The sequence below is a fragment of the Dipodomys merriami genome, unplaced genomic scaffold (genome assembly GCF_024711535.1).
Source record: "Dipodomys merriami isolate MVZ:Mamm:240054 unplaced genomic scaffold, mDipMer1.0.p SCAF_7, whole genome shotgun sequence".
NCBI classification, from domain to species: Eukaryota; Metazoa; Chordata; class Mammalia; order Rodentia; family Heteromyidae; genus Dipodomys; species Dipodomys merriami.
Genome location: NW_027206290.1, coordinates 24,898,265 through 24,922,610, shown reverse-complemented (window position 1 = coordinate 24,922,610; position 24,346 = coordinate 24,898,265). Strand labels below are relative to the sequence as shown.

At 39.7% G+C, this 24,346-nt stretch overlaps 1 protein-coding gene across 2 annotated transcripts in view; it reads right to left on the bottom strand.

Moving 5' to 3' along the window:
• Window positions 1-225: 225 nt before the first annotated feature.
• Window positions 226-24,346, bottom strand: part of Cdc14a (cell division cycle 14A) — a 151,787-nt gene continuing 127,666 nt past the window's right edge. Inside the window, exon 16 of one of the 2 annotated variants that reach the window (XM_070007822.1) lies at window positions 226-710. In XM_070007822.1, the coding sequence (XP_069863923.1) occupies window positions 645-710 (66 nt within the window). In that variant the 3' untranslated portion in view covers window positions 226-644. Of the gene's footprint in view, window positions 711-2,505; window positions 4,620-24,346 lie in introns of those variants that run through there. The other variant, XM_070007823.1, reaches the window with a different exon arrangement.

Genomic DNA, 24,346 nt, shown 5'->3' with positions numbered 1-24,346 from the left:
TTTTAATTGCCAGCACCAGAGTTTTGTGACTGTATGAGTCAAGTTCATTGCTCCAAATGCAACCAAAAACTGATGACAAGGACACAGGAAGAGGGGGTGAAAAGTTGAGAGCTTTATTACAAAAAGACAAATTAACAGACGCCTCTAAAGAGGCATAACTGTCCACCAAATGGATAATTACTAGGCAGGAAAAGTGGACACAGAGACAAAGTTTATTTGAAAGTAAGAATCAAATGTCCGGAGAAACTGAGGAAAAATCTCTTAGCTATTGGAGGGTTGGTATAAGCTCTGGACTGGGAAGATTGCCATACTGTGACGTCTTTTCTACCTGCTTCCCAGGCAAGGAAGAGGGGAGAAGATGGGAGGAGGAGAGGGAGGAGGATGGGGAGAAAAGAAGTGGAGGGGGAGGTGGGAAATGGAGGAGGAGGAAGGAAGAGAGGGAGAGTTCAGACTTCTTCTCTAATGTAAGGGAGTGAGAAGTAAGGCCTGGAAATCAGTTAGCCCCACTGTAGGCTCTGGAGTTCCTCTTTTATACTTCTTGGAGAGTCTCGCTGCCCTAACATCTAGTTGAGTGGTTGTCATTCACCCCAAGGGGACCATACATCTGCTCCAGCATCACCGAGGTCTTTGCTTTCTTGAAGCCATTATCTGGACTTTGCAGAGGACGAAGTAGAGGTTCCACTGGAGTGTCTCTGCGTTCCCAAGGTCTTCTGGAAGAGGAGGTGCAGGCTGGATAGCCCATCTCTGCTTTCCCCAGGGTCCCAGAAGAAAGGGGGTACCATTCTACTCAGTCACTGCCTCTCCTTATCCATCCACACACTTCTAAATCTCCCTCAGCCAGAACACAGGGCCTGGTACACCTGCTTAGCTTTTTGGGCACTCTACCACTTGAACCACAACTCTGCTTCCTCCTTTTTGCTGGTTAATTGGAGATAAAAGTCTTTCTCGGATTTGTCTGCCTGGCATGGCTTCAAGCGATGATCCTCAGATCTCAGCCTCCTGAGTAGCTAGCATTGTTGCTGACGTGAGTTACCAGCGCTTAGCTTGTTTCTTTTGCTTTTTGTTTGGTTGGTTGGTTGGTGTTTTTTTTTGTTTGTTTGTTTTTGTGGGTCATGGGGCTTGAACTCTGGGCCTGGGCACTGTCCCTGCGCTCTTCAGCTCAGGGCGAGCGCTCTACCACTGGAGCCACAGTGCTTATCTAGTGGTTTATTAGAGATAAGAGTCTCATGGACTTTCTTCCCCGAGCTGGCTTTGAACCGCGATCCTCAGATCTCAGCCTCGTGAGTAGCTAGGGTTATAGGGGTGAGCCACCGGTGCCCGGCAGCCTATTTGTTTCTTAACCTGCAGCTATTTCCCCCTCCCACAATAATTTCATCTATAGGAGAAGAGGTATTTCTTCAGTAGGTTCATGATTCCTAAGACATCTTTTTAACCTAGGATGTGGTCCCATGAGACCCTTAGTACCCATGTTTATTTCCTGCAGTGTTGTGAGGAGAGCTAACTGCAGATTCCCAGCGCAAGAAATGAAGCCATCTTCCTGCTCCCCCGCTGGGAAACCCAGAGAGCCCCAAGTTCATATGAGAAAGGTCTCCAATAAACATCTTTCCAAGCTGATGCTCTGGGCATCAGTCCAACAGAAGGTTAGTTTGTTCCATCTGATTTGATTCTCTAAGTTCTCTTTTAGAAAGGTGCCCAATCTTCCTTCTGATAATCAGTAGCTATATCAGTCAATAATCATCAGTACTGACAAAAGACCCACAACACTGGTCCTCAGCAGTATTTTTTTTGGGGGGGGGATCGATCATGGGGCTTGAACTCTGGGCCTGGGCCCTGTCCCTGAGCCCTTCAGCTCAAGGCTAGCGCTCTACCACTTTGAGCCACAACGCCACTTCCAGTTTTCTGGTGGCTATTTGGAGATAGGTAAGTGTGAGCCACTGCTGCCCAGCTTCTCAACAGTATTTTATTAATTTTATTCTAAAGGAAAATAAGCACGAAGGAAGGAAAGAAAGAAGGAAGGAAGGAAAAGAAGGAAGGAAGGAAGGAGTGAAGAGGAACATTATATGACTTGAGTGGAATTCAAAGTAGATTGTCCCTCTTATTTCACTGTACATGGCGGGCCAAGAAAAGACAAACTACAAATCCATAATAAAGATCCTGAGAAACCCCAAAGGGAACCAACCATACTGAGTCAAAAAATAAAATTATAGCCAGACACTAGTGGCTCATGTCTGTAATCCTAGCTACTCAGGAGGCTGAGCTCTGAGGATGGCAGTCCAAAGCCAGCCCAAGCAGGGAAGTTTGTGAGACTCTTATCTCCAATTGACCACCAAAAATCTGGGAGGAAGCTGTGGTTCAAGTGGAAGAGTACCGACCTTGAGCGAAAAGCTAAGGAACAGCACCCAGACACTGAGTTCAAGCCCCAGTACCAGCACATAAACAAACAAACAAACAAAAGAAACTTCAGTACATTGGTTATTCAAAATCCAAATCACAAAAGCCCAGGAATAAATTGCATAAAACTTTTATTATTTATTAGCAGTGTATTATCTACACTTTAAAATAGAACAAAATATCTTTTGGAAGATAAACTATTCATAACAAAATACATGTCCAACAACTTTATCAATGGAGTAGAATTACTTTGCTGTATATTTTTTATGGTGTAGACCTCCCTTTCTTGATGTGTCTATGTATGCACATGTGTATAAGTAATTTTTAAGACATACACATGTAGATACATATGACTTAAACTCACACACATAATTATGGAAAATTTACAGTAGTCAACCTCACAATCATTTCAATAGCTGCACACAAATTAGTGTTCACAGAAGTGAAAACATCAGTACAGTTCCCTTTCCCCTACTTTTTAAATGTCATCTGAATTACTTTTCAATCATAATTTAAAAAAATACTATCATCTTCCTATACAGCTAATCATTTTTACATTAACTGATAATAAAATACAGTATCTTTCCAGCTTTTGAAAAAGATATACAATTTAACTCCTCTTATTTTAACTTTTGATTCCCAAAGCATATAAATCCATTTTTTTCTATCCATGGAGTGCAATTATTTGGTACTGCAGTGACTGAAAAATAGAATAACAAACCTGAGTCAAACATTCATCAGATGCCTTTTTGAAAGATGTAAAAAAAAAATCAAAACATGGAGAAAATGACTTGCTGAAGCACATACATAACAGGATCTCAAGTCACCCCTTCCTAATTAATATGATAACGTATTCCTAATAGATACAACAAAAAACTTCAGATGAATCCATTTCACTTGTCATGTCAGTGTTGCCCATTTAAAAAAAAAGTCTGGCAGAGAATGAGAACCCAAGGCCCTCCTTCTCCCAGACAAATGACATTGCTTACAGGCTCTGAAGCATGAATATAAAAATCACACGTACACACAGGGCAGCAAGGCCTTTGGGCTCCTTCTGATTCACACTAGGTTCACACACACCAAGGGGGCTGTACTCAGTTAAAAAAAATATCTCCTTTACTATGGAGAACTACTTAGCAGCATCTTTTCCAGTTTTCTTCTTCATCCATTTAAAAGTGGTGTCAAACCACAGGACATTATGAACCCACCTTGTACCCAAAGCAAGAAGAGTCTAATTGACTGAATCACTTCTGAAGTGCTTTTTTGTTGGGGGCAGGGGGAGGTGAGGAGGAGGGAGAAGACATTAGAATAATCATTGTACACTTAGGGACAAAGCTCTTGGAAATTTCAGACATGGATTTCAACATATATACCCCTCCTCTGCATATGTACAGAGTAAGTAAGATAATAAGTAAATGGTTTAAGGCATTAAAAAAAAAAAAAGCACTCTTGGGAAAGGTGCGAAGAAATAAAAGCACTGGAATGTTGAGTCCTTTCATAGAGAAGAATCCTGCTTTCAGGAGAAACATCCAGTGAAGCTGATTTCGAACTGGACTGCCTGCTAGAAACAAGGCTGATTTAAATGGCTCCAGAATGAAACCAAAAGAAAACAGTTTTGTCTTAAATAAGCCCTATCAAAAAGATTCTACTCTTGGTATAGAGAAACTTGACTTCTTTAAATTAAACTTTCTCACTTATTTTATCTTAATGAGGAGGAATTCACTGTAGACAAAACCATACTAAAACGAAGTCTTAAAATACAAATTTTTGGTAGCAAACAGCAGGAAAATCTAAATCAAAATATAGTCTAGGTTTTTTATACATTATTTTTAGATATTTATAAATTTATCAAAATAGACTTTCAAAGTTCACAATACATACATAATATAACACTGTACATATAACAAATGTATTACTGAAATACATTAGAAATAACCTTTCGAAATACCAAATTCAACATTAAAACTGTCTTTTTTTTTTTTTTAAAAAAAAGGGTTGAAATCTCCATAAACAGTTTCAGTGCATTTATAGTAGTCATTTAGCCAGATTTCTGGCTTCAAGTCTCTCGAAGGTATTATCTTAGTGCTTTCTCTAATGTAAGGTAAAGAGCAGGAATCCATGCGGTAAGTAGGTACTTTTTGTCCACACTGCCCATCCAGATGTCTAAGCACAGCCGCTTTCACCGCAGTGGCAAGGCCTTAGTAATGAACATATTCGGACTGAAGGGACTGTGTGGGGAGAGACATAAGCCAAGGTTAAGTTCCACCCCAAACCACACAGCAACCTGCTTCAACACAAGGCAGCACAAACAAAATGCGAACTTAAGGGGGGGAAATAGAGAAAAAAATAGAAATAAAAAGGTAGAGACGTGAAATGACTACAAGGAAACTATGTTTCTAAAGACTCTAGCTGCTCCGGATGGCTGAGAGCTGAGGATCACAGTTCAAAGCCAGCCCAGGCCAAAAAAAAGTCAGTGAGATTCTTAACTCCAATTAACCAGCAAAAAAAAAAAAGACAGAAGTGGAGGTGTGGCTCAAGTAGTAAGGCACCAACCTTGAGCAAAAAAGGCCAAGCGAGAGCACAAAGCTCTTAATTCAAGCTCCAGTATTTGCACATTTTATTAACTTATTAATAGTTAATTTTATTAACTTATTAATAGTATTATTGAAAATGAAAGAAGTAGCTTAAGTTCTTTTTTTTTTTTTTTTTTTTGCCAGTCCTGGGGCTTGAACTCAGGGCCTGAGCACTGTTCTTGAGCTTCTTTTTGCTCAGGGCTAGCTCTCTACCACTTGAGCCACAGCACCACTTCCGGCTTTCTTTGGTTATGTGGTACTGAGGAATCCAACCCAGGGCTTCATGCATGCTAGGCAAACACCCTACCATTAAGCCACATTCCTAGCCCTTAAGTTTAATTCTTACGCTACTCAAACTATTAAATGTTATTATAACTAATGAATATAGTTAGAATAAACTGTGAGAGAGCATATACTTTTTATTTAATACCTATTAATGACATAATAGTAATGCTTCAAATGTAGCAAAATTAGCATCCATCCAAATGCTTTCCCTTAAGAAGGTTTGAATTTAATGCATATGTTACAAATCCTTTCCATTAAAGGAACAAAAATATACTAAAAGCTTGATCTTAAGACCTAAGAGCATTGCTGCAGAAAGTCTTATGGTGAAAACTAAATAAAGAATAAGCCAAGTTTGAGTACATAGTCCTCCTACACTGCGTTAACATATAAAAGGGGTGTAAATGGGATCTGTAATCCAAATGCACAGAGACATAAACCAGGAAAAGAGAAGACCTAGAGAATGTTTGTCAATTAGTTATTTTTGAGCAGCACGTGGTAGTTAAAAAAAGAAGGAACATAAATTAAGTTCTAAATACTGCACCATTCTGTGGACACAAGATGTTTTTTTCTTTGTTGCTGTTGTTTTTAATGTACTGTGTGATTTTTTTTTCATTTGTATGTTCTTCCTACTATGGTATAAAGCCCCTGTTGTCACTGTATTTGATTCCGGTACCCTGCATCTTGTATATACATTTTTCTAATTTGGGGAGGGGAAGGGAAATAACAAAATGCTGAAACAAGGATACAGGTTGACCCATTGTAACAATGAGATGTAGAAGACACTATGTTGAAAATGAACTTTACAACTTGGGGCAGGAGAAGGAGGAGTTGGGGAGGTGGAGAGAGAAGGTATGGTAGGAGACAAACAAAGGAGGAGGCAACAATGCTTGATAGGAAATGTATGCATTACCTTGCTCATGTAACTGTAACCCCTCTCTGTACAGTATCTTTACAATAGAATTTTTTTAAATAAAAAAATAAATGTTGCACCATTCTAACCAAATGCCTTAAAACAACAGATTTTTTTCAAATTGATCTATAGCATTTTTAACAGATTTTACCAATTTTGAGACACCCCCTACTCCATTTTGGTTATGATCTAGGTGTCAGTACAAAACAATCTTTCTATTATGCCAAGAATTTATCAAAGGATTCCAATTATCTTTCTAAGTGTCAGCAAACCTTATATCCATCAATAACTATTTTCTACATCCTATTAGCACAGTGAGCCGAAGAGTTAGAGTTCCTGACCTCAAAGGGCAAAAGACTCAACAGTCACAACCTCATAGGGTGAAAAGACAGACAATGGTGTGTCAATGTTCACTATATTATGCATAGGGTAAGATTTAACATTGTGCAACAGAGAAGAATTCAGAGAGGGATAGTACAGGAAACAAGGATCATTCTAGAGTCTGTAGGCTTCAAGGAAAAAGTTAAAGAAAAAAAAGATAAAGAGACTGCAAGTTGACTTTCTTGATACCAGATGTGTTTTTTGCTAAGTCTTCGAAATGATCAAGAATTCAAGCACTATAATGTAAATATACCTGAGCCCACAGAGAGACTAAAGAAGCTAAGACATTGCAGAAGTAGGTAAGTCCCTTGAAGCCCAGAGCATTTAGTTTACTTTTGCTTTTTGGTGGTGGTCCTGGAGCTTGAACTTAGGGCCTACACACTGTCCCTGAGCTTCTTTTGCTCAAGACTAGCACTCCACTATTTGGGCCACAGCTACATTTCTGGTTTTGTTCTGAGTAGTTTACTGGAGACAAGAGTCTTATAGGTTTATGCCAGGCACCTGTGGCTCACACCTGTAATCTTAGCTACTTAGGAGGCTGAGATCTGAGGATCGCAGTTTGAGCCAATCTGGTAAGTCCCCATGAGACTCTTATCTCCAATTAACCACTCAAAAACCAGAAGTAGCACTGTGGATCAAAGTGGTAGAATGTTAGTCTTCAGCAAAGGAGCTCAGGGACAGCACCCAGGCCCTGAGTGCAAGTCCCACAAATGGAAAAAAAAAAAAAAAAAAAAAAGAGGGCGGGGGAGTCTCACAGATTTTTCTACCTAGGCTGGCTTTGAACCACGATCCTCAGATCTCAGTTTCCTGAGTAGCTAGGATTACAGGCTGGAGCCAGCAGTACCTAGCTCAGAGCATTTTTCTAGTTGCTTTGTCCCCAGTTTCTGAAGTCTGTAATGATCACAAGCAGAGGCAGGTGAAGTACCAGAAGGAGGTCACATAGACACATTGTAGATTAGCCAGTATTTTCTTGGGAATATTTATCCTTTCATTAACAGAAGTCAGACTACTCCTCAAACTGTTTACAAATGTAGAACAAAGTTACGTTTCCAAGTGCCTCTTACAGCCTTAGGGCTCCATCGATTCCCAGTGTATAGATAATACAGCAAACAGCACTAGACAAGTGACTTTTGTTACAGATTTCTGCTAGGATACTTATATGTCCATTCGTGTGTGAGGGTAAATGTGTGTATATTTAGATTTGATTATTTATGAATTATGGTATCCACAATCTGAAAAATAAGTTTCTCGTAATTATTTAGTCTCCTGGACAAAGCCTTTGCTTTCACATAGCAGAACTCACAGACTCTGGCTGCTTTTTAATTCAAAATACAGTTCATCATAATCTCTATTGCTATTTCCTTTTTGTACAAACTGCTCTTCTGTGTTGCCGAAATGGTACTAGAAGCCTCAGCAAACAAATGAAGAGGTCAAAACGTAGACTACCCTGCCAGGTACCATGTCTCATGCCAATATCCTACTCAGGAGGCTGAAATCTGAGGATTCTGCCTTGAAGCCAGCTCAGACAGGCAAATCCAAGAGACTCCAGGTAACTAGCAAAAAGCCAGAAGTGAAGGTATGGCTCAGCTGATAGAGTACCAATCTTGAGTGGAAAAAGCTAAACAAGAGCATGAAGCTCTCAGTTCAGGTCTTACGACCAATGCACCCTCTCTATCATGCTAGTTCATTCATTCAACATGCAAGTGTCCATATGGAGCAGGGGAGGTAAAATAGAATCCCAGAGCTCTCCAACAAAGACACAATCCATCATTTCTCTAGAAAGAAAGTTAAGACAAATTAAAGAAAAAAAAAAAACAGCAAGAAGGGTTTAGCAAGTTACTCTGGCTTTGGTATTTCATAATAAACGAGATTCTTCTTATTCTCAACTACAAATCTTAATGGGAATGGATGTAAGGAAGTGGAAGATTCTTATACTCTTCAAGATCTAACCCTGGAAGGTCAGGAACACATAGGTTTTGAGTGCTGATCGCCCACACAACTGTCTGGGTCAGCTGTTCTCAATCACAACTGAGAAAATCTCAAGGAAACACTGCAGAGTTCTCTTCTCTTGAAATCTTAGCACAGAAGAGAGACAGATAGGCCACCTTAGTTCCTGCTTTGACCTAAAGCACATGATTGTAAAGCATAACTCCATGCTTCTTAAGTAGGCACAGGGCAGACTACTTCCTTTAAAAAAAAAAAAAAAGTCTCCATATCACATACAATTACAGCTTGGACATGTTCCAAAATCCTAAACTTTTTGAGAGTTGACATGAGGCCACCAGTGGAAAATTCCACTCCAGACCTCATGTGACAGGTCACAGTCAACACACGGGTGCACTCAAAACGCTGCATTAAATCACCTTCCATGCCAGGTGTTATAATCCTGGCTACTTAGGATGCTGAGATTCTGGAGATGGAAACTTGAAGCCAGCCCGGACAGAAAAGTCCTTGAGACTCTTATCACCAATTTATTGCCAAAAAAAAAGCAGGAAGTGGAGCTGTGGCTCCAGTGGTAGAACATTAGCCTTGAGCACAAAATCACAGGACAGCACTTAGGCCGAGTTCAAGGCCCAAGACTGGCGTGCACACACACGCACATGTGCACGCGCACACGTGCACACACACACACACACACACACACACACACACGCATGCACACATACACACACAATTCCTTCAGGCATAAAAATCATATATGAAACATAAATGAAATTCAATTTTGAATTAAACTCTCCCCAACAGATCTCATTATGTATATACAAATACATATACAAGGATATATTAATATTCTTGATAGCACACGAGTAAAGCAACATCTTGGTATTAGTCATCTAAATGGGAGGAACTAGTGACCTGGAATATATTCCAAAAATCAAAGCACTCCTGGACCCATGCATTTTGAATAAGCAATAGTCAACCCAAACTAATATTCTGGAAATAATAAATTAATTAATAAATAAAAATAATAGGCATTTTAATATTATAGAAAGAATACAAATATATTTTGTATTTAAAAAAGAATGTCACAAGTGCAGTTGATTTTATTAAAATAGATTAGAATAAAACTAAAGTTCTTAAAAAACTAGGCTGACTACTCAGCAGGTCTTCTGTTCTGAGATGGCTATCTATGGAATCATTGCTATATGCCAAACACAGCTCTTACATGTAGTCATCATTGACCATCATTAACTATTACATGCAACCCATTTCACAGATGAAGAAATTGAGGTACAAAGCATGGAAGATCCCACAATTAGTAAAGACTCTGACTCTAGTCAGAGTTTGAAGCCTATGAGTCTGGCTCTAAAGTGCTAATCCATGCAACCTTGTAAATCACCTCCCAGCTTTTGTCCTGAGACAATCACACATTTCAGTCCAACATTCCCTCTCAGCCCAACAAAAATGTTAGACAGACACTGTCAGACAGGGTGTAATCCCAAGAGAAAAAAAATGATTAAATTACAGAAAGATGTAACACTTATTACCTGGTAGAGATCACACATTCAGATCACTTTCACCTAGACTAAATCAAAAAGTGCTTTTGGAAAGATTCTAAATTAAAAGGAAATTTTCTTTCTAATGATAGCCACACTTAAATATTCTAGTTAAAGTTTTGATGCCACTGGGCCAAGTTTTGTTGCTGTTACCATATCGATCAATACTAATGTGTCTAATATAAGAAGAATCATGGCAATGACATTGGAAATGGCCAGGTGACTTGGGGTCATGAAACTTAGTACTTGCTTATATAATTAAGAGATTTTAAGTTTTCAAATACAATATTAAATTCATTTGGTTAGTAAGTTTCACGGGGTTGTAATGAGTTAAGGCTTGGTCACATTTCACAGAATTATTACAATAGGAATGCTAGAAGAATAATAACAGTAATATTCAACCTGGAAAATGGGATAAAATGTCCTCAATACTTGCAGCCTCAAAAAAATTATGTCAAAATATAAGCTTCCATCAAGAAATCTTTTTCCCTGAAAGCTGTAAGATTTGACATAATGCAAAGTGTTAGGTAAGGAGATCAAGACAATTTGTACTGTTCTGCAAATTCTCTACTAATCTGTTTTGGGTAGATGTGGGTATTCGCTTTAAAAATTTGGCTTTTCTAAAGCTATTTCTTTATATCAAACAGCCCAGTTACCTAACCATGGTAGAAAACCATATAATAATTATAAGCATAGATACTATACTGATCATTAGTAGATAAAACTGTAAGTTGGCTATCAACTTAAGGCAAATTGTGAAGGATGAAGAAAAGATCACCATCTTTATTCAAAGAATGAATAAAGTGCCAGCCACCAGTGGCTTACATCTGTAATCCTAGCTACTCAGGAGCTGAGATCTGAGGATGACAGTTGAAAGCTAGCTCAGGCAGGAAAGTCCATGAGACTCTTACCTCCAGTTAACCAGCAAAAGGCCAAAAGTAGAGCTGTGGCTCAAGTGGCAGAGTGCTAGCCTTGAACAAAAAACTCAGGGACAGTACCTGAGTTCAAGCCCCAGGACTGGCACATAAAAAAAGAAAATGAATGAATACTTATGAACTAATGTTCAAGTCATGTGAACGATGGACACAGGAGCCTAGAAAGTTAGTGTTCTCTTAGGCCAAATTCTTGTCTCAAATGGACTTTTGCCATATTTATTGTTTTTCTCTTTTTGCTCCAGTTCCCTATTTTTTCAAGTCCCTTAAAGAAGAAAAAATAGTTTTTCTGGTTACCCCTGGTATGAGTTTTAACTAGAAACAAACACACTTATGATAATTAAAGACAAAAATACAGATTTGGTGATATGGGAATTTATATATAGCTCCCATGTATGAAGATTTAATTAACAAATACATCGCTGGGGAAAATATGATTTATCTATAATTACCTCTATGTTCCTGGGTCTCTTTATGAGTTTGTACTTTTGTATTATTGCTTAAGAATTAACATGCAAAATATGTGTTGATACATATTTATGCAAATGTGGTTTTCAACACTTAAAATATTTCCTTCTGTTTACATAATGCATACGTCTCCAGTAACACTGGAGGAAACATAGCTGTGTGATTTTAAGGACATCATGTGATTACAAACAAAAAAAGCTAATAAATCAACTTTTGAAATGACTGCATACATTTCTCCCAAGTGTTCTCCGTGTTTTAGAGGCCCTGAGATATACCAAGCCAATTTTGGTTAATTAAAATGCTATGTAAAATATTCTTTCACCTTCCTACATGGTTTTTAATAGATCCTTTTTTTTTCTGGGGGAATTTAATATATGCTTTTCAACAATCACAAAGAGCTCAATTGTTAGATGACAGATTGCTGACACCCAGCTTGACTCAACCAACCGCTACTTGAGTGTTTTCAGTTCATGTGAGCACCAAAATTATATTGATGCAAGCTAGGTATAAATTTATTTTCTCTTATTTTAGTAAAGCCAAATTTCTACAAGAAAAAAAAAACACAACTTCCAGATTACTGTATATTAGAGCTAAAACTGAAAACTTGGCTTGCTGTTAGGGCTTCAGATGCTAGCAATCACATATAGACTCTTAAGCATCCCAGCTTAATATCTGCAAACACAGATATTTCACACAAGCTTTAGTTCAATAAATACTTTTTAGACACGTACTATCCCATGGAACTTCAGCAAGCAAAGATGTTTCTGAGAAGCTTAAGAACCACCAGAAGAGAGTCTGCACAACAGACTATAATGTGAGTGACAGATGTGTAGACAAAGTCCCAGGAGAGTCATGATGCAGAAGCATTCTATCCAGATGGCTCCTGGGTGCTTCCTCAAGGTAACTACTAGCCAGGCACTGGTGGCTCACGCCTGTAATCCTAGCTACTCAGAAGGCTGAGATCTGTGGATCATGGTTCAAAGCCAATCCAGGCAAGAAAGCCTGTGAGACACCTATCTCAAATTAATTACCAAAAAAAAAGAAACAGAAATGGAAGTGTGGCTCAAGCGGTAGAGGGCCAGACTTGAGCAAAAAAGACAAGGGACAGTGTCCTGCCCCAGGATTGGCACAAAAAAGCATGGTTTCAGGTTCAAGTGATAGAGCATCAGCTGAGCTAGCAAGCCTAGTAAGCACAAGACTCTGCATTCCAACCCTGGTACTACCAAAAAATAAACAGTAACTACCAAGTCAGGCCAGGGAATAGAAAATCAAGCAAAGGAGGAAAGGCAGAGTGAATTACACAAGCTCAGGTTCAACTCAAGCTGAGTGTGACACTGGTACCATGCCAGCCAGGATGCCAGAGTCCATTGCTAGAAAGGAGCTAGGTAGCCAGGCTCCAGTGGCTCACGCCTGTAATCCTAGCTACTAAGAAGGTTGAGCTCTAAGCATCGCAGTTCAAAGCCAGCCCAGGTAGGAAAGTCCGTGAGACTCTTATCTCAAATAAACCACTAGAAAACCGGAGGTGGCACTGTGGCTCAAATGGTAGAATGCTAACCTTGAGTTGAAGAGCTGAGGGACAGCGCCCAGGCCCAGAGTTCAAGCCCCATGACCGACAAAAAAAAAAAGGTGCTAGGCAGGGTGACACAGAGTAATGTTAAAGAACCTTGGGTGGCAAGCCAAAAGCTCCAGACTAAACACTTTAGGCAGAGTGGATCCACTAACAATGGCAAAGATGAGAAGGATTTGATCACCTCTCACTGAGGAATTTAAACCTGACATAGGAGAGATTAATGGCAAGCAGTTCAGAGTGGGAAGAACACAAAAGTTTGATTTAATCCAAGTTCCAGTGGCTTCTCAAGAGGCTGAGATATAAGGATAGAGGTCCAAAGCCAGCTGAAGCAGAAAAGTCCATGAAACTATCTTCAGCTAACCAGTAAAATACTGGACTGGAGGGGCATCTCAAGTTGTTGAGTTCCAGTGATGAGAAAGAATGCCAAGCAAGAGCTCAGGGTCCCGAGTTCAATCCCCAGCACCAGCATGCATGCACACACATACACGTATACACACATGCATACATACGCTAAAGCATATATATATATACATATATACACATATATATATATATATATATGCTGTTTAATGGTTCATAGAGACCTCAATTAACATAGCAGAGGTAAGAATGAGGGGACTGTAGTGATAAGGGTTATGGCAGAGGGAAAGGGAGTATATCAAAGATAATTTTAAATTTCTATCTTGGATAACTGAGTGAATAAAAAATAGGTTTGTTGAGAAGGTAGACTGAGGGAAGAGAGATCAAGGAAGAGTGAGAAGAGGAAAAGGAAAAAGGAAGAAGTAGAGAAGGAGGCAGCATTGGACAAGGTCAGTGTCTTGGAGAAAGTCACTAAGGGTCAGACAGAAGACAAACAGGTAATGATTTAGGAGAAGGAGAAATAACATTCCAAATATCAAAAAGAGAAGAAAATTTTTAGGAAAAATGGCTGGTCGACATTTTTGTCAAATATCCCAGGTGTGGTAATACACACCCATAATTTCAGCACTAGGGAGACTGAGGCAGAAGGATCATCAGTTTGAGGCCAATCTGGGATACATAGTAAGACTGTGATTCCAAACAATACAAAACATCGTTAAATGCTGCAGAAAGACTAAGAAGAATTAGAATACATAGGCGACTATTAGACCTGGCCCTAAAGAAGGCAGTGATAACCTGTGGGGCAGCCAGGGCTAAGCACCAGCCACGGGAAACATAGGAAGACAGTAAAGCAGGCTGCTCTTTGTCCCAAGTTTATCCATAAAGGAGAAACTGTGGGAAGAAATCAGGACTTAGGAAGAACTCCTCTCTGTTCCCCAACAGCCCCTACATGCAGAAATTCATGATTGTAGGTAAGAAGACAAAGAGTCAGGCAGACAGGAAGCTGAAGAAGAGATGAGTGGAAGGAAGTAGATGGGCAACTTCCTGGAGTGTTTGAAAAGAATAGTATAGACAGATATTGGGAAAGAGTAAGGTTTCTTTAAGAAAAAAGAAAGAGGTGGAGAAAGGATGAGTCAGATTCAGATAAACCTTGAGGCAAGTTAAAGGAAATTACTTCTCAGCAGATTTCAACACAAGGTGAAGAAAGGTTTGGAAGAGTTACACTGAGGACATTTTTTTTTTCAATTTTGGAGCAGCCAGTATAGGGAATGGAAAGGGAGACAAAGAGAAATAAGTAAACTAATAATAAGCACCAAATGGCTAAGTAAATCAAGAACATGTTTAAAATGGAGCCAATTGGCCAAGTTACATGATTCCTCCCCCCCACGCCCCCCCACGCCCCCCCCCCCGGTCAGTCAACACAAGAAATGGTGGAACTGATCTAACTTTGGAGGCTGATCATCCAACGACTACAGAACATCCATGAGGTACTGGAAATGTTGGACAAGGAAAGCAAAAATAACTAAGGAACTACAGAAGAAACAGTAAAGTCAGGAGCAGAGGGGACTGTCTGAGAAGAGTCAGAGTCTGAGAAGTTGCAGAAGCAACTTCTTCCACCATCAGCTCTAGTTGATAGATACACTTCCAAGTGAACGGAAAAATGATACGCATGAAGTACCATCAGGTCCAATGGCTGGCCCACTGGAGGTGCTCAATAAATGCTTGCTGATGATGGTAATGACTTAGAAAATGTCCAGTTGTCCAGTAGATAACAAGTATAAGCAAAAGTCTTCCGGGAATGATGGGATTTGATGATGGTGGTGACAGGAAAAAAAAAAAAAGAAAGAAAAAAGATCTTTTTATCATTGGACGTATTGAATCAGGGCATCTAGCAAACTCTCAGAACACACTCTGTGCCTCTTACTCTTAGCCTCTTCCTAGATTTAGAAACAAGGTGGGCAGTGATGGCTCATACCTGTAATCCTAGCTACTCAGAAGGCTGAGATGTGAGGGTTGTAATTAAAGCCAACCCAGGTAAGAAAACTCTGTGAGATTCTTATCTCCAATTTACTACCAAAAAGCTGGAAGTAGAGCTGTGGCTCAAGTGGTAGAGTTCCCCCTTGAGCAGAAAAAAAACTAAGGAATGGCACCCAGGCCCTGAGTTCAAACCTTAAGACCAGCGCACAAACACACACACACACACACACACACACTCACACACACACACACACACACACAAATAAAGCAAGGGTGTTAAATCCGGGCATCTAGTAAGCCATCAGAACATACCTTGTATCTCTTAGCCTTAAAAATTTGGGAACCACCAGAAAGGAAGCATTTTGTACTTAAAGAGTAAATTGGGGGTGAGAACCAGGTTAAATGGGTTCAGATTTTGCTTTCTTTCAAGTGGAGATTTGATTTTCTCTTTTGGTTTCCTGCTTTTGCACACAGAAGGCTGATGGGGTTCATCCTTGGTCTCCCCAAGAGTGAGAAACATCTGCTTCTGTGGTTAAAACAAATTCTCACCTCCGTCTCCATTATCAGCCACCGAGAAGTTCATTATCAAAGAAAGCCTGTGCCACAGTCCAAAAGCAGTGTGAGGTGACTGCCGATCTGTACAAGCATGTGCAACACACATCCACATAACTATCTGCTCCTGTCTGACAGAGGGTGGCAATAAATATCTACACACACACACACACACACACACACACACATACACACACACACACACACACACACACATAAATTTCAAATTTTTGCAAGAAAAAAATGACCTACTCAATATTAGAAAGACAGGTTGAAATAAGCCACACAAAGGCAAACACACTCACCCTAGATGCTGTGAGATACCACAGCAGTCACATTTTCTAACTGGATGTTTCTTACTTCAAGGTGACCAGTCTATTCAGAAAAGGGCCAAAGGTCTACAACCTTTAAGCAGAGGGTTCACAATAAAATAGTGGTGAGCAAGGTCAGGTGACTGATAGAGGCAGAAAACGTGAGGAGGGATCCAGTCTGATGTAGCTGAGGAGAGCTTCACAGAGAAGGCAGAGCTCCAGCCAGCCCTTGATGGAGAAGAGTCTGAGAAGCAAAGGGAAGGAGTAGGTGGAAGGCTGGAAACCATGGTGGAGGACAGATCACATTCAAGAACACCAAGAGCCTGCCTGGCTAAAGCAAGAGGTGATCAGGTAAAGGGAGAACTGAGCTTACATAGCTGGTGGGAAGATTAAAAAAGGCCTAAAATAGCAAGGTACAGACCTACTTCAGGTGAAGCTAGAGCTGAGAATACATTCCAAACTATCCTTTCTTTGTATAAACATTTTATACAAGATGAAAGAGAACGAGAGGTCACAATAGGTCCCTCAAAGCATCATCTCGGTGACCTAAAAACATACTGAGACCCAGAAACCAGGAAAGGTGACCTGGTGTTCAATGCTGTGGACATATGCCAGAATGTCCAGGCCTGACATCAGAGCCGAGATGAGTTTCTTTCAGCTAAGCAACAAAGCAGACAGAAGCCATGCCACGATCCTCAGGCACAGCTTGGAACTGACATGCCATTGTTGCTTGAGAAGCAAGCGAAGGCCCAGCTCACCAAGAGAGAAAATAGCCTAGGTCATTCAGACTGAGAGAGCTAGAGGATCCAATAGAGCCTATGAGAAATAATAAAGTGTTAAAGTGAAAGATATGGTAGTTGCCAAGGTCTGGTTATTACAGAGCAAAAACCTCACACTGTACTCCACAAATGCGTATAATTTGGGTATGTCAATCAAAAATCAAATCAAACTTTAACAAAAAAAGTCAGTAGATGTGAGGAAAACGTTAGGACGGAAACGAATAAAAACCTCTCATATCAAGTGCCCATCTATGAACTAAAATATCAAAACAATGTATCCCTTGAGATATTTGAGATGCAAAGCCTGGAAAAATTGCACCAGAAGAACACAAAGTCACAAAACAAAACCAAGCTGACCCCAATTAAGACAAATGGCGATCACCAAAAGAATGACTTAGAAATGCTGAAGGATAGGATCACTGAAATTTAAAATGTACAAGATAGTAAACTGGAAAACAAAAGAAGCAGGCCTATCAGAAAACAGGTAGATCTCAGGAATTACAACAATAAATTAAAAGGAAAGAAATACAGAGAACAGAACAAAAGGTTCCAAAGTAAGTTTAGGCAGTATTACAAAAGAAGAAGGTAGGAGAAAGGCAGAGAAGAAATATCCAAAAGAGATATTAGCTGAGAATTTTCTAGCAGCCCTAAAATTGAAAGCACACACTGAGTCCAGCTAGATCAATTATAATGAATCACTGTTTGGACATGCTATGGTGCTATGAGAGAAGCGCAAGGAAAAAGACAAGTCTTATGATAATAATTGGTTTTATTCTACAACCCCACAAGCTTTTCAAACAAAGCCTTACATAAGGAAACTGGTATTTTAAGTGGATTTTGACAGCAGTGCCAAGACAAAGATAGAGGGACCAGAATAATAAAGGCAGAAGGATCCGTTAAACCAGAAGATGCCTTCATGGAACGTGTCATCTGGTGGAAGACACTGGATTGTTAGTCCTTACTGAAATAACACTGAGCTCATGGGAGACATACTATACTACATATAGTATTTCTAATTGGATAAGCTTTCACATGTATATACAAAGTACTTAGACTGGGTGTTTGTGGCTCATGCCTGTCATTCTAGTTACTCAGAAGGCTGAGATCTGAGGATCAGTGTACAAAGCCAGCCTGGGCAGGAAAGTCCATTAGATTCTTATCTCCAATTATCTCCAATTAACTACCAAGAAAAGAGGAAGGAAGGAAGGAAGGATGGAAGGAAGGAAGGAAGACGTGAGTGTGCACACATACAAGTACTTTTTTTAAATCAACCTACAAAAAACAAAAAGTCTTTTTTTTCTATTCTAGTTGTATTATTGATATAAGAAATTATAAAATTGAGTAGTGAATTTTCATTACATATTTCTGCTCAACCATGTTGTGGAAAGCAAGCTTTGTGCTTGAAAACTGTTTCAAATGGGGAGATAAAAACAGTGGACAGGCTCTTCCCCCCCCCAAAAAAATCAATGTACGCACCCCTTAAAGTGGGAAAGTTAAGTTATGGTTAAGTATATCTGCAAAACTCTCATCTGTGAAATAGCTAATATGCAAGTTAAAGGCATCATTTGAACTCTGTTGCCCTCAAAACAATTTGACGCTTCAGTTGTCACATTAAAAAAAAAAACCCAAATCCCCTTGGGAAGAGAACAAAGGAATCATAGTGTTGAACGATTGCCAAACATGTGGTCAATACTGAGAATGATTATTAATTTCCCTCCACTAAAAACTCATAGCAAATCCAAAGCTAAGGAAGAACAAAGAGGAGAGATTTTAAAAAATTAACATCAAGAGATTAGAAAAGGCAGCAATAATCCTCACTATTAAATATAGTAACCTTCAATTAAACAAATGTTTTGATTCATGAAGATATAAGGAATTTTACATAACATACATTCATAACATGAGGGTTTCTATGATGATATCTCCATACATACACACAGTGCACTTTGAACAAATTCACCCCTTCTACCACACTCCCATTCTTCTCCCTTTTTCAGACAAAGAATTTGGTGGTTTTCATTCTGCTGTCTTTGTGTGTGTGTGTGTTTCCATCTCCTCATGAACATAAAACTCCTTTAATGCTGTTTGATTCTTCATATCCTTTTCTTTTCTACTAAATTTTACTTTTGAATAAATTATTATTATCTATTACTTTGGTAACCATGTGCTTATACACAAAGGTTTAAGATACAAAATTAAATATATATCATAGTTAAGATGAGATGGTGGCAATTTTTGTTGTTGTTATTTGGGGTTTATTTGGTTTTGGGGGGGGTGTTGTCAGTCATGGGGCTTGAACTCTAGGCTTGGGTGCTGTCCCTCAGCTCTTCAGCTCAAGGTGAGCACTGTACCACTTGAGCCACAGCGCCACTTCTGGTTTTCTCCATGGTTTTCCCCATGCCCGGGCTGGCTTTGAACTGCGATCCTCAGATCTCAGCCTCCTGAGTAGCTAGGACTACACAGGCATGAGCCACCGGCACCTGGAGTTATTTGTTTTTTGTACTGGTTCAGGGGCTTGAAGCTCAGGGCCTAGGCATTGTCCCTTAACTATTTTTGCTCAAGGCTACTGCTCTACCACTTGAGCCACAGCTCTACTTCTGGCTATTTCGGTGTTTAACTGGAGATGAGTCTCGTGGACTTTCCTGCCCAGGCTGGCTTCAAACCACAATCCTCAGATCTCAGCCTCCTGAATAAGAGCTAGGATTACAGGTGTGAGCCACCAGTGCCTGGAATTAGTGACAGTTTTTAGAATGCACTGGAGATAAGAGGAGGTAAGGCATGAAGCTTAGATCTGGAAAAGCTCTTACAAAACACTGGAAAGTAGTCGTATTTATTAGAAATTGATGTTCAAGCAATCAATGAGCACTGTCATGAGAAACCATGAAGTGTTTTAAGGCATTTGCCAATCGCTCAGTAGATGTTCATAAACCTGGTTATCTTACAAAGCTGGAATCCAATATTTTATCTCATTTCAAATCCTACTTTAAGCATGAAAAATTCTCATATATATTTACATGTGTGTATACATATAAATATACACTCTGCTTGATGTCAGAACCTAGAAGAACTTAAATTATCTTCAGGCTACCAACGTTATTCTTCCACAGAGGAAATTTGGGATGGAGAACTCAACCACCACCCTCACATTGGCGGGCCAGACCTAATGGGCTGAGTTATAACAATGGCCACATTCAGAGATCTGTATTTAAGCCAAACTAACACATGGTTTAGAAATGCTAAGATAAAGTAGGAAGTACATCATCTTTCAATTCAACTATCCTTTCAGCTTTAAAGCAAAGGATGATCTTATTCTTTTTAATACTTTCTGTACCTATTAATACTTTAGAAATCATTAAATCCAAAAGAATTCCATCAGCTCTGTGCCAATCAGTGGCTCATACCTATAATGACAGCTCCTTAGTAGGTGGAATGCGGAAGATCACAGTTCTAGGCCAACCAGAGCAAAACGTTGCTGAAACCCTCATTTCACCGAGAGCTGGGTCCAGTGGTGTGCGCCTGTCATCCTGGCTGTGTGAGAGGCTGAGATGGGGAAGAATGATGCTTGCAACCCAGACTGAGTGAACAAAAGTGTGTAAGAAACTTGTGTGAGAAAAAGCTAGGCATGGTAGTGTGTACCGGTCACCCCAATTATGGCCGGAAGCACAATCAGAGGATCATAATCCAAACTAGGCCAGACAAAAAAGAATTTATCTCCAAAATAACAGGGCAAGAATAAAAAGGAGGGGCAGGTGGTATGACTCAAGTGGTAGAGTGACTGGCTAGCAATTACAAAACCGTGAGTTCAACCTTAAATGCTACCACCACCCCCAAAAGAGTAACTTCATGAAATACTTATACATAGCAAGTTTAAAATTAGAAGACATAGGTGGATATAGATCGACAACACATAAACAAATGTCCACATCTAAAATAGCAATACTCTATGTTGATTAAAAACAAAGTACTAACTAGCCACCATCCATGGGAACTGAAGTCAAAAAATAAAACATTGGGTGAGTCCATTTTGTTTGAGAAGAGCTTCACAGAGGGGAAAGATAATGATTGACGCCTTCAAAGAGAAGTTAGTTAAGTGGCCAGGAGGATTCCCAGAAAGGCCTTTCCCAAGGCCAAGATCAAGAGTAGGCACAAACACAGGGCAGGAAGAGGACAAGGGAACACGGTGTGTAGGTACAACAGGAAACACAGCACAGAAGTCCTGATAGCCTCACCATGGAGTTCAAAAGGATCATTCCAGAATTAGCCTATCACTGATTGTTTTTGAACAGGGGAATATGCCACTGAAATCAGTATTGTCTAGCAGTGCTTTAAAGCAAGGGCCAGCCAAACACAGCCTATGGATCGAATCCAATGCAATGCCTACTTCTGTTCGTACCTTTTGTGCATGTGTGTATGCCAGAGCTGGGGCTTGAACTCAGGACCTAGGCACTATCCCTGAGCTTTTTAACTCAAGGCTAGCACTCTGCCACTTGAGTCACAGTTTCATTTCCCCCATTCTGGGTGGTTAACCGGAGATAAGAGTCTCATAGATTTTCCTGCCCAGATTGGCTTTGTACCATGCTCCTCAGATCTCAGCCCCCTAAGTAGCTAGAATTACAGATATGAGCCATTTTTTTTCTTTGTGGTACTGCAGATTAAACTCAGGTCCTCTGCCAAGGCTAGGCAAGGACTCTATCCCTGAGTTACCTTCCCAGTCTGTTAAGGAAAGTTTATTGGATATAGCCACACTTTCATTTATGTGTTAAATTGAATAGTGAGGACACATAGCCAAAAATATTTGCCATCTGACCCTTTATAGAAAATGTAGGCCAGCTCTAAAGTACAAACATGAGGTGTAAAGAGCCTGAGTTAGGAAGATCATCAAAGTTACAACCCCACAAAGGGATGAGAAAAAGAGAGAACCAAAAAGACTGGGAACACTCCAAGAAATAATAAATGCCATAGACCTCACAACCCACAGCCTTCACGAAAATATTCTTGGAAATATCTGAAAAGGTTAAGAACAAAGCCCAATACAGGATACTATAATTTGTGTAGTCCCCCCAATTTTTTTTTTAATTTTTGATATGTGCTATCCAAAACCGCTTCCAGGAGCATTGCTTGTTACGAATATTTCTAAACCCTCCAGGCCAAGACAGTAGACACTTGTTCTACATGGCTGTTTCCATAAAGCAAGATTCATATGCATTCCAACACAGATGTAACAAAAAAAAAACTCCTTATAACCTTGTAACTACCTAGCCACATATATATTTTTTTAAATATCAGGATAATATCTTATAAGGCTTCATGTTTGAGTGTTATACAAAGGTGCTTTATAAAAATATGTATTAAAAGATTTCTATTTTAAATATAAAAAATATGTAATTTCACTATTTATAAAAATAAATATTTCATTTAAATAAAATATCGAAAAATTCTTGAAATCCACTTAGCATTAAGTAGTCATAATATGATTATTGAGTCACAGGAATACGAGGAAACCCAGAAAAGCTGCTGAATGCACATAGCATCTACACAAGAACAGCTGCAGGAGGCAAGCACAAGGGGTTCACATCAATCTCCCTGTTCTCAGGCAATCCATGACCACTGGAATCAAACCAGTCAACTCAGACCTGCCCAGACCTGGTACAATGCCTGCCCAGACCTAGTACAGTGCCTGCCCAGACCTGGTACAATGCCTACGCTCAGCTCTCCACCAGGCTTCCCCCATTTGCCTTCATCTTAACTTTCCAGCTTCACCTTCTGGTAAAGCCCCAGCTCAAGTGCCCTGAACACTGAAGCTCTTATGCAACACTAGCTGAGAAACACTGAGTGCTCTCTGTAACTGTTGTGGCAAAATACTTCACAGGATGTATCTCGGTTCTACACTAAACACCATCACGTAGGCATTGCTCTGATGACGTTAGCGTCAACACTCTACAGCTTGCCAACCCTCTTCAAAGCATAGTCATATGTTCATGTAAAACTTATGAAAGTGAAAGCTTTTTGGCTGCCTGCCTTGAAACAGGTCCCACAAAATTGTATAAGCTTCAGGCAGTATGCATGTGAACGCATGCGCGCGCGCACACACACACACACACACACACACACACACACACACACACTCAGAGACATTAAATAAACTACCGAACTCTTGCCCAAAAGTAGACCAGAAGCCAGACCCACCTGATTTCTGACCTAAGCATTTCACTGCAATAAGAAGGCTGGGCTTCTGTTCTTTCTTATACCGCTTCTCATCCACTTCTTAACCTTTCTCACTAGATACCCAGCAGGCTCCTATTCATCTTCCAAAGCTCAACAAAAAAATATGACCCTTTCTTCAGAGTTTTCCCTAACCTACCTTGACAAAAAAAAAAAAGTCCTTTATATTCCCCTTCCATGTGTGAATACCTGTAACCATATATTGCTGACATAATATAACCAAATAAATATACCTTTCCAGGTTAGATTGATCTACGTTCCAATCATGGCTCTGCTACATATTTGCAGTTCATTCTTAGGCAGATTATATAACTTCTCAGACCTCCAATGTTTTTTAACTTCAAACTATATATGAATATTTCCATATTCATTCATTTAAGCACACATCCATCCTTTTATCTAACCATCAACTACTTACTGACTGCCTATTCTGTGCCAGATGTAGCTATAAGTAACTAGAAACCACAGGGCCCATCCTTGCTCCCAGAGCACATAGCCTAGTGGATGATGAAAATCCAAAGAGTGCTGTTATTAAGATCAAGATTGGGTATTAGAAAACTTAGGGGGGTAAAGCATCCAGGACCGAACTCAGACTTGGGGATCAGATGAGGACAACGAAGATGCATAGCAATTCAGTGCAAGATGTCACAAAAATATAACATAGCAAATATTCAAGTCAGATACCACAAGTAATTTTGACTTAATAAAATACTTCCACCCCACCCACACCCAAATCACACGTCCCTAATTTCTTAAGCACTTGACAACTCTTCTGTCAGCGAATCAACTGACTTTTTTTTTTAAACAATAAGTGGTCAAAAAATGAAATCTTGTGTGTTGCACTAGGCACTAGAGTCAGAAAGACAAGTGGAAGGGCCAAGGTCACTAAAAGCTGGCTGTTTCTTAGCATTCTGTCACTACTACAAGGATTCCTTAACATGTCTTCCTGTTTTCTCCTGTTAAAGCATTTAATGACAGAACAAGGAAATCATTTTTACATTTTTTCCTGGGGGCTGAACTGCTGCAAGAAATGAGAGAGCAATTGCACCTTTCAAAAGAGATGCTAATTGTAGCTTTTAAAATATTAGACTCCCTCTAAACACCCATCACCCTCACCTCCTAAGAGTTTCTGGGTCTT